General features: G+C 36.3%; 1 protein-coding gene across 1 annotated transcript in view; it reads left to right on the top strand.

Moving 5' to 3' along the window:
• FAM83B (family with sequence similarity 83 member B) overlaps positions 1 to 9,927 on the top strand; it is a 63,233-nt gene extending 53,306 nt beyond the window's left edge. The window contains exon 4 of the mRNA XM_030841004.2: positions 7,626 to 9,927. Within this exon, the coding sequence (XP_030696864.2) occupies positions 7,626 to 9,927 (2,302 nt within the window). The remainder of the gene's footprint in view (positions 1 to 7,625) is intronic.
• Positions 9,928 to 12,050: the final 2,123 nt, after the last annotated feature.

The following is a 12,050-nucleotide window of genomic DNA, read 5'->3' as shown; positions in this document are numbered from 1 at the left end:
CCCACCAGACCTAAGAAATGAAGAGGAAATAGGCAGTCTACCTGAAAAAGAATTCAGAATAATGATAGTAAAGATGATCCAAAATCTTGGAAATACAACAGAGAAAATGCAAGAAACATTTAACAAGGACCTAGAAGAACAAAAGATGAAACAAGCAATGATGAACAACACAAAAAATGAAATTAAAAAATACTCTGGAAGGGATCAATGGCAGAATAACTGAAGCAGAAGAATGGATAAGTGACCTGGAAGATAAAATAGTGGAAATGACTACTGCAGAACAGAATAAAGAAAAAAGAATGAAGAGAACTGAGGACAGTCTCAGAGACCTCTGGAACAACATTAAACACACCAACATTCGAATTATAGGGGTTCCAGAAGAAGAAGAGAAAAAGAAAGGGAATGAGAAAATATTTGAAGAGATTATAGATGGAAAATTCCCTAATATGGAAAAGGAAATATTTAATCAAGTCCAGGAAACACACAGAGTCCCATACAGGATAAATCCAAGGAGAAACACGCCAAGACACATATTAATCAAACTGTCAAAAATTAAATACAAAGAAAACATATTAAAAACAGCAAGGGAAAAACAACAAATAACACACACGGGAATCCCCATAAGGTTAAGAGCTGATCTTTCAGCAGAAACTCTGCAACCCAGAGGGACTGGCAGGACATATTTAAAGTGATGAAGGAGAAAAACCTACAACCAAGTTTACTCTACCCAGCAAGGATTGCATTCAGATTTGATAGAGAAATTAAACCTTTACAGACAAGCAAAAGCTGAGAGAGTTCAGCACCACCAAACCAGCTTTACAACAAATGCTAAAGGATCTTCTCCAGGCAAGAAACACAAGAGAAAGAAAAGGGCTACAATAACAAACCCAAAACAATTTAGAAAATGGGAATAGGAACATACATATCGATAATTACCTTAAATGTAAATGGATTAAAGGCTCCCACCAAAAGACACAGACTGGATGAATGGATACAGAAACAAGAACCATATATATGCTGTCTACAAGAGACCCACTTCAGACCTAGAGACATATACAGACTGAAAGTGAGGGGATGGAAAAAGATATTCCACGCAAATGGAAACCAAAAGAAAGCTGGAGTAGCAATTCTCATATCAGACAAAATAGATTTTAAAATAAAGACTACTAGAAGACACAAAGAAGGACACTACTAATGATCAAGGGATCGATCCAAGAAGAAGATATAACAATTGTAAATATTTATGCACCGGATGTAGGGGCACCTCAATACATCAGGCAACTACTAACAGCCATAAAAGGGGAAATCGACAGTAACACATTCATAGTAGGGGACTTTAACACCCCACTTTCACCCATGGATAGATCATCCAAAATGAAAATAAATAAGGAAACACAAGCTTTAAATGATACATTAAACAAGATGGACTTAATTGATATTTTTAGGACATTCCATCCAAAAACAACAGAATACTCATTTTTCTCAAGTGCTCATGGAACATTCTCCAGGATACATCATATCTTGGGTCACAAATCAAGCCTTGGTAAATTTAAGAAGACCGAAATTGTATCAAGTATCTTTTCCAACCACAACGCTATGAGACTAGATACCAATTACAGGAAAAGATCTGTGAAAAATACAAACATATGGAGGCTAAACAATACACTACTTAATAACGAAGTGATCACTGAAGAAATCAAAGAGGAAATCAAAAAGTACCTAGAAACAAATGACAATGTAGACACGACGACCCAAAACCCATGGGATGCAGCAAAAGCAGTTCTAAGAGGGAAGTTTATAGCAATACAATCCTACCTTAAGAAACAGGACACATCTTGAATAAACAACCTAACCTTGCACCTAAAGCAATTAGAGAAAGAAGAACAACAACAACAAAAAAAACCCCAAAGTAAGCAGAAGGAAAGAAATCATAAAAATCAGATCAGAAATAAATGAAAAAGACATGAAGGTAATGATAGCAAAGATCAATAAAACTAAAAGATGATTCTTTGAGAAGATAAACAAAATTGATAAACCATTAGCCAGACTCATCAAGAAAAAAAGGGTAAAGACTCAAATCAATTGTGTTAGAAATGAAGAAGAAGTAACACCTGACACTGCAGAAATACAGAAGATCATGAGAGATTACTACAAGCACCTCTATGCCAATAAAATGGACAACCTAGAAGAAATGGACAAATTCTTAGAAATGCACAACCTGCCAAGATTGAATCAGGAAGAAATAGAAAATATGAACGGAACAATCACAAGCACTGAAATTGAAACTGTGATTAAAAATCTTCCAACAAACAAAAGCCCAGGACCAGATGGCTTCACAGGCGAATTCTATCAAACATTAAGAGAAGAGCTAACACCTACCCTTCTCAAACTCTTCCAAGATATAGCAGAGGGAGGATCACTCCCAAACTCATTCTTCGAGGCCACCATAACCCTGATATCAAAATCACACAAGGATGCCACAAAGAAAGAAAACTACAGGCCAATATCACTGATGAACATAGATGCAAAAATCCTCAACAAAATACTAGCAAACAGAATCCAACAGCACATTAAAAGGATCATACACCATGATCAAGAGGGATTTCTTCCAGGAATGCAAGGATTCTTCAATATATGCAAATCAATCAAAGTGATACACCATATTAACAAATTGAAGGAGAAAAACCATATGATCATCTCAATAGATGCAGAGAAAGCTTTCGACAAAATTCAACACCTATTTATGATAAAAACCCTGCAGAAAGTAGGCATTGAGGGAACTTTCCTCAACATAATAAAGGCCATATATGACAAACCCACAGCCAACATTGTCCTCAGTGGTGAAAAACTGAAAGCATTTCCACTAAGATCAGGAACAAGAAAAGTTTGCCCTCGCTCACCACTCTTATTTAACATAGTTGTGGAAGTTTTAGCCACAGCAATCAGAGAAGAAAAAGAAATAAAAGGAATCCAAATCGGAAAAGAAGAAGTAAAGCTGTCACTGTTTGCAGATGACATGATACTACTATACATAGAGAATCCTAAAGATGCTACCAGAAAACTACTAGAGCTAATCAATGAATTTGGTAGAGTAGCAGGATAAAAAATTAATGCACAGAAGTCTCTGGCATTCCTATACACTAATGATGAAAAATCTGAAAGTGAAATCAAGAAAACACTCCCATTTACCACTGCAACAAAAAGAATAAAATATTTAGGAATAAACCTACTGAAGGAGACAAAAGACCTGTATGCAGAAAATTATAAGACACTGCTGAAAGAAATTAAAGATGATACAAATAGATGGGGAGGTAGACCATGTTCTTGGATTGGAAGAATCAACGTTGTGAAAATGACTATACTATCCAAAGCAATCCACAGATTCAATGCAATCTCTATCAAACTACCACTGGCATTTTTCACCAAAATACAACAAAAAATTTCACAATTTGTATCAAAACACATAAGAACCCGAATAGCCAAAGCAATCTTTAGAACGAAAAACAGAGCTGGAGGAATCAGGCTCCCTGACTTCAGACTATACTACAAAGCTACAGTAATCAAGACAGCATGGTACTGGCAAAAAAACAGAAAGATAGATCTATGGAACAGGATAGAAAGCCCAGAGATAAACCCACACACATATGGTCACCTTATCTTTGATCAAGGAGGCAGGAATGTACAGTGGAGAAAGGACAGCCTCTTCAATAAGTGGTGCTGGGAAAACTGGACAGGTAGATGTAAAAGTATGAGATTAGAACACTCCCTAACCCCATACCCAAAAATAAGCTCAAAATGGATTAAAAACTTAAATATAAGGCCAGAAACTATCAAACTCTTAGAGGAAAACATAGGCAGAACACTCTGTGACATAAATCACAACAAGATCCTTTTTAACCCACTTCCTAGAGAAATGGAAATAAAAATAAACAAATGGGATCTAATGAAACCTCAAAGCTTTTGCACAGCAAAGGAAACCATAAACAAGACCAAAAGACAACCCTCAGAATGGGAGAAAATATTTGCAAATGAGGCAACTGACAAAGGATTAATCTCCAAAATTTACAAGCCGCTCATGCAGCTCAATAACAAAAAATACAAACAACCTAATCCAAAAATGGGCAGAAAACCTAAATAGACATTTCTCCAAAGATATACAGATTGCCAACAAACACATGAAAGAATGCTCAATATCATTAATCATTAGAGAAATGCAAATCAAAACTACAATGAGATATCATCTCACACCAGTCAGAATGGCCATCATCAAAAAATCTAGAAACAATAAATGCTGGAGAGGGTGTGGAGAAAACGGAACACTCTTGCACTGCTGGTGGGAATGTGAATTGGTACAGCCACTATGGAGAACAATATGGAGGTTCCTTAAAAAAACTACAAATAGAACTACCATATGACCCAGCAATCCCACTACTGAGCATATACCCTGAGAAAACCGTAATTCAAAAAGTGTCATGTACCAAAATGTTCATTGAAGCTCTATTTACAATAGCCAGGAGATGGAAACAACCTAAGTGTCCATCATCAGATGAATGGGTAAAGAAGATGTGGCACATATATACAATGGAATATTATTCAGCCATAAAAAGAAATGAAATTGAGTTATTTGTAGTGATTTGGATGGACCTAGAGTCTGTCATACAGAGTGAAGTAAGTCAGAAAGAGAAAGACAAATACCGTATGCTAACACATATATATGGAATCTAAGAAAAAAGAAAAAATGTCATGAAGAACCTATGGGTAAGATGGGAATAAAGACACAGACCTACTAGAGAATGCCCTTGAGGATACAGGGAGGGGGTAGGGTAAGCTGTGACAAAGTGAGAGAGTGGCATGGACATATATACACTACCAAACGTAGAATAGATAGCTAGTGGGAAGCAGCCGCATAGCACAGGGAGATCAACTCGGTGCTTGTGACCACCTAGAGGGTTGGGATAGGGAGGGTAGTAGGGAGGGAGAAGCAAGAGGGAAGAGATATGGGAACATATGTATATGTATAACTGATTCACTTTTTTATAAAGCAGAAACTAACAAACCATTGTAAAGCAATTATACTGCAATAATGATGTAAAAAAAAATCAATCAATATAATTCATCATGATAACAGACCAGGAAAAAAAAAAAAAAAAGAACACGTGAAGTCCTAGGTCACTCAATACTAAAGCCTGCAGGAAGCAGCCAGGAGAGCTGTGGATGTCAACAGGACAATGTGAGGGCAAATTTTGCCTCTTTTCTTAAGAACTAAAAAGTCCACAAGAAGGAGGCAACTCATTGAATAGGGTGGCCGTGGACGAGTTACTTAACTTGGTTGCCCTTTAGTTTCCTCCTCTCTAAAAGGAGGATAATAATAGAACCTACTTTGTGTCGTAAGAATTAAATGAGTTAATTCATCCAAAGCCCCTAATGTCAACTGCTATTTTAGGCCTGTTTTAACTGTTAATATTTGCTAAATTTCTCTTTGAGCTCAGGGACCCTATATTGAAAATCCTTTTTGGAATTTTAAAAGAAAATGTGTTAAGAGCAGAAGTTACAACTAGTGCTTGAAATTAATGAATTCTTTTAAAGACTCATTATTTGTGTTTCTATTTAGTCAGACCCACTTGTTTTTAGAGGGGTTTTAATTGAAATTTTAATTAAAATAGGAGTTCACTTGACTTATAAAATGGTGTTTATTATTCTCATCATAATGAGTACTTTCTATTTTTATTATTTAACTTGACTTTGAAGATTATCTTCAACAATAAATTCACATCAATTTTGTCTTACTAGGTATTAACAGGTGATATCTGTTGAGATGACTGTAAATGAGCTACTTTAAAATTGGTGTTGGAAAAAACAAACAAACAAACAGCAACAGAAACTCTTTATCTTCTTATCTATATCATAAGCCAGAGGCAAAATTTAAGTTGCTGTTTGTGTAAGTGAATATGGAATACATAGGACCACAGATTATTAAAATTCACCAAAACAATTATCTAACAACTCTACTTTCTTTATTATTTCATGTTAATTTTAAATATACTTCTTTTAAAAAAATTGATGGTTTTCAGCCCTTGTCATTTTTGTTTTTTTCTGACTAATAATTATGGATTTTTCTTATTGTTACCAAATATAAGAGGATCTGGTGGAACTGTTATGAACCAGTCTTTGTAGAAACTGGTTAAAAATGTACTCTCCCTTTTAGGTAAAAGCAGCCTTTATCTCTGCTGTTCTAGTATTGCCATTGTTTTCCTTGTAGGCAAATTGAGAATGCCTTCTTCTTTAATTCAAATTTCTTAGCCATAAAACTTCTTGAAATGCTAAATGCTCAACATTTCTAGAGAGGTCTGGCATCTGTACTCACCATGTCACACACTGTGTGACAGCTCACATGTGACAAGGACAGTTTTATCAGGAAAACACAACAGGTGTTTTGCTACATCTTGATACTAACAATGAAGAGATAAAACACATAATTTTTTATCAATGTTTGTAAATCAGATTTTGAATTGGATACCCTCATTTGAAATTGTCATAGGAAAACCTGGAAGTTATACACTCTGTTTATGATATTTTATGTATTTTAGATTATTGTTCTGCACATTCTTTTAATATTTCCATCTGCCCTCTGTTATTATCTTCCCTGTATAAACAGTAAGCTCCTTTATTGTGGAGAATGGCTCTGTCTCCTCTTTCTTTCGTATAAACCCCATTATATCATGTACATTTTTTGAGACATAGCATATTAGCAATGGCCTTTTCAACTCAGTTACTCTCTATGTTACATTATCAAGATTTTCTAAAATAAGATTTTAAATTATATATGAAACTTCAAGATAACTGTTGCCTCTAAACTTCAGGAGAGAGATTTGAAGTTCCACAAAGTACTATAAAGTAATTACAAACTTCAATCCCCTAGCAGTTGTATTCTACATGGAAAGGTCTTAATTGGCATTCTGATTGGCATGGTTTGTAAGTACTGAATTTACTGTATATACTTAGTGAAGTGAAGGATGCCCTTAGTGGCTGAAGCTGCTGCCACAAATCCTGTCTGTTTCCAAACCCTGGCACCTAAATTACATTTACACTTAAGCCACAGAGATGAAATACACGCATTAGCACAGATGATCTTGCATCATGACATGCTAGGACCATAAGGAATTGTAGCGAATTATGCTGTCCTTATCCTCATTCTGGCTGGGAGGAAACTGAGGTCCAAGTTCATGTGGAATAGACAGCTTGGCAGAGGCTCTCAACTTTTCCTCCAATACCAGCTTGCCTGCACCCTGCCAGGATGTTGTATATGGAATATAATGTCATATTTTACTCCATAAAATCTTAGTAGGCAGAGATGAAAAATGCACACCAGGCTTTTCTTTGTACTTCTTGAAATTATGGATGGATTGAAAGCCAGAACTTGTGTTGCTTTGTTATTTAACATATGAATATGGGAGTGGGGAGACATGTACTGCAAGCATATAATGACTGAAAATGTTCTAAATTATGGTAGTTAAGGAAAATAAACAAAAATACTCTTTTGTCAACATTAAATGACACTTTTCTTAATAGAGCTAAATATTGTCAGCACAATTAAAATTTGCCTATTTTGATTTTTTTTTTCCCAGCTACATGTGGTCATTTGAAAAAGCACACCTCAGCATGGTTCAGATAATCACAGGACAACTTGTTGAGTCCTTTGATGAAGAATTTAGGACTCTCTATGCCAGGTCCTCTGTCCCCAGCTCATTTGCATGGGAAGAGTCAGCAAGGGTGAAGCACAGCAAAGCACTCTGGGAGAATGGCATTTACCAGCATTCAGTGTCTTCCTTAGCTTCCATTTCCAGCCAAAGAAACCTTTTTGGTACACAAGACAAAATTCATAAACTAGATTCTAGCTACTTCAAAAACAGAGGGATATATACTCTCAATGAACGTGACAGATATAACATAAGAAATCATGCATACAGACCTCATTTTGTTTCCAACTTTAATGATCCAATCCGTCAGCATCAACACAGTCAGATAAATGAAAATTGGAAGAGGCATAGTTATGCTGGGGAACAGCCAGAAACAGCACCATACCTGCTGCTTCACAGGGCTCTGAATCGAACCATTAATGCTCCCTATAATTGGAAAAGGCCTTCAGATAGTCTCAGTGTGGCATCCTCATCACAGGGAGGCTATGCAGGCCACCAGAACACACCTGCCCAGAGTTTTGCTGACCGACTTGCCCAGAGGAAGACGACAAACCTTCCAGAAAGGAATTCCAACATGCGGAAGTCTTTTAACGGGACAGATAATCATATTCGCTTTTTGCAACAACACATGCCAAACCTTGAACATACCACCAAGTCATTCTTGCGTAACTGGAGAATTGAATCCTACTTAAATGATCATTCAGAAGCTTCTTGTGATTCCAATGGATCGGTTCTAGGTGACCGGTTTGAGGGCTACGACGGTCCTGAGAATTTGAAAGCCAATACCGTTTATACTCACTCTCGGCTTCATTCTTCTTTTGTGTTTAAACCCACTTTACCTGAGCAACAGGAAGTTAACAGTTGTACAACTGATTCCTCAAATTCAACAGTCATTGGTTCCCAGGGAAATGACACTCCTAAAAAGATCCCAGACACCCCAACAGGCGCACAGCATCCGACAGACAAACCCTCACAGGAATCAACCCCCAAGCTCCCGTTGCAGTCAGAGGCACCAAAAACGCACACCCTACAGGTTCCCGAAAGGAACCTGGCAGTTTTAATCCCAACTACAAATGGCCCTATGGACTCAAACAAACATTTATGTACGACCTTGTCTGTAAATAAGCAGACAGAAAACCTAAAGAATCAACAAAATGAGAATCTGCTTAAAAGGCGAAGTTTCCCATTCACTGACCACTCAAAAGCCAATTTAAATCATGGAAATAGTAAGCATTATGTGTATAGTACACTTACGAGGAATCGAATTAGACAACCAGAAAAAACTAAAGAGGATTTGTTAAAAAGTTCTAGAAGTGTTCATAATGTGACCCATGCCATGGAAGAGGATGAGGAAGAGGTTACCAAGAGAGACCCTCCAAGTGGCACTGCTATCAGATCAATTTCCATTGCTGCTTTGCTCGATGAGAATAAAGAAGAACCCAACAAAGAACTCACTTCCAAGAAAGAAGTGAAGGGTTCCCCAAGTTTTTTGAAAAAGGGCTCTCTGAAGTTAAGGTCATTACTTAGCCTTACCCCAGAAAAGAAAGAAAATCTATCCAAAAATAAAGCACCTGCCTTTTATAGAATGTGTAGTAGTTCTGACACTTTAGTTTCTGAGGCTGAAGAGAATCAAAAACAAAAAAAATCAGAACCCAAAATTGATTCATCTCCTAGAAGAAAACATTCTTCTTCATCCAGCTCTCCAGGCAGCATCCACAAGGGTAAGGAAGATGTAGCAGTTCGTTCATCTCAGGGGATACATTCTTCATCCGATGAAAGTAACAAAACTATACCTTCTTCAGGTCCAGTTGAAAGCAAGTTCTTGGAAAAAGCAGGAGATGCCTCTGCCCCGAGATTCAACACTGAGCAGATCCAGTACCGAGATTCGAAGGAGATTAAAGCAATTGTTGTTCCTGAAAGAAAACCAGCTTCTTCTCCAAGACCAAAGCCCAATGATGAGCTTATAAGAACTCATTCAATTGACCGGCGTGTTTACAGTCGTTTTGAGCCATTTTGTAGTATTGAAAGCTCTATTCAGCCAACAAGCAACATGCCAAATACCAGTACACACCACCCAGAAATGAAATCCTCAACTATGAGCAATAGTTATGGCAGGTCCAGCCCAATGCTTAATTACAACACTGGTGTTTACCACTCATATCAGCCAAATGAAAACAAGTTTCGAGGACTTATACAGAAGTTTGGAAACTTCATAAACAAAAATAAATGAAATACTGTAACTACAAATAGACTTTAAAATACAAAATAAATATGGCTATAAATATTTGTCCAAAGAACATTGTAGATTTTTTTTGTAATATCCTAATAGATTTCTATGGGGGTGGAATTTTGGGTGTGAAGTATATGTTTACCAACTTACTAATGTATAGTAAAGTTATTGTTCTGTGTGATAAATTTAGTTGTGCTTAATTACACTATAGATGGAATGTCCATAAATACATGATTTTTAAATGGTAATAGTAAGACAAATGTAATGAAATTGTTTTCTTCAGACTGAAGATCTTCTTAAGTCTTAAATGGAAACTTTGGGGGAGAGACGGTATATGGATTTTAACCATTCATTGCAAATGCTTTCCTTATTAAAATGGATCATGGATCATAATGCTGTCAATGGTCCTTTATAGTACATCTTTGTGGGGTTTTCATAACTTCAAATTATGAGAAAATAGGACAAAGCCTTTGTGGTTTTTAATTACCTTTAAATTCTATGAGATAACTTGTATTTTATTAATGTTTTATTAACTTTTCTGTGGAACTGGTTGGGCAACAACAGTACAATTTAAACCATATAGCACAGCACATTTTTTATTTTATCTGAGGTGTTTGCAAAGTATCAACCTCAGGTAGTTCAAGTACACCATAGAAATTTATTTTCAGGATGTGCTTATTTCCACTCTGGACAAAGAGAGCCTGTACTGCACTCCACCCATCAGCTGCTGAACTTTTATTGTCATTCTTTCCTTCAAACTTATAGCAAGCCAACAGGAATTTGGAAAACCTGAATTATTCCTCTCTTTTTTCTAATACAAAGAAGGTTTTAGAAATGTAAACTTCTACATAAATTTTTATCTTGGATTAGTACGACAGTGCTTAGGTGTTTTGCTTGCAAAAGTCTTTGTTCTTTTCTATACTGTGCCAAATACACTCTGACTGCATAGTATTTTCTTGAGAGAACCCTGATGAAAATGAGGAGAAGTGCTATCTGGCTTGTTTTTTCCATGACCTTGGGGCCTCATTGAAAGTTTTAAATCTTTCTATATCTTAATTTGATGATGATATGCAGTTCATAAGATACACTTTGCCTTTCTTAGAGTAATGAAATAAAAGCTCTATATCCATTACAGAGACTTTAACTTGGCTTTATTTCATCCACAAAGAACAGAATTCAAGAAACAATGCATCATTTGAGAAGTGGAAAGTGTTTCTATGAAACTTTTTTTTTTTTCGTTACCCGACCCGGGATTGAGCCCATGCCCCCTGCAGCGGAGTCTTAACCACTGGACCACCAAGGAAATCCCCTATGACACTTTAAATATATGGTTTAACACCTTCTAAGTTGCTATATGAGGCAGCATGTTGTTTTCAAAATTCAAGATTCAGTCAAATATTAATATCTACGTCAATACTAAGTAATTAAAATAACGATATTGAAATATCTATGTCATTAAAAAAAATTTCCACAGTATTTTAAAGCCATGATAAGAAACATGTCAGGAAAATACATGACAGCAGCAGAAGAAAACCTAACATTCATAGACCAGGTCCTCAGCTAGAATCTAAAGTCCCCGCGGCACTATTTTGCAGCTACCATTGTCCTCATTATTTACAGGTGATAATTGCAACACTGAGACTCAGAGAAGTAATGCCCCAAACCACATCACCAGTGAGTCATGGTACTAAAGTGTCTATAACATTATCACATCCTATTACCTCCCCAATGTGTTCAACACCTGCCTCACCCAAACTGTTGAGAATTAAATGAGAGAACGTTTATATTTCCTGACTCAACAACCATCAGCTAGCAAAGGTTTCGTTGTCTTTCTCTTTTGCTCTCTTTAAGAGTTGCAGAAATATATATCTAACTGTACAACAATAGCATTTTATATACACAAATCCAGAATATGGTACTCAATGTCACATCATTCATAAAAGTAGATTTTAAAACTCCTGCTATAACATAGGGAATTTCCAAGTACTACATGTGGGAGTTGCTTGTTTTGGAAAGCTGAGTGTAAAAGATTGGAAAATTTGCACACTTCCTAATAATTTAACAGCATAAATGTAAACATTAAGAGTGAACAGTCATTTTTCACAGGAAAAGTAGCCAAGTAT

Source organism: Globicephala melas, chromosome 11, assembly GCF_963455315.2.
Source record: "Globicephala melas chromosome 11, mGloMel1.2, whole genome shotgun sequence".
NCBI lineage: Eukaryota > Metazoa > Chordata > Mammalia > Artiodactyla > Delphinidae > Globicephala > Globicephala melas.
Note: the sequence above shows the minus strand (reverse complement) of the source record. Positions and strands in the feature narration are given on the sequence as shown.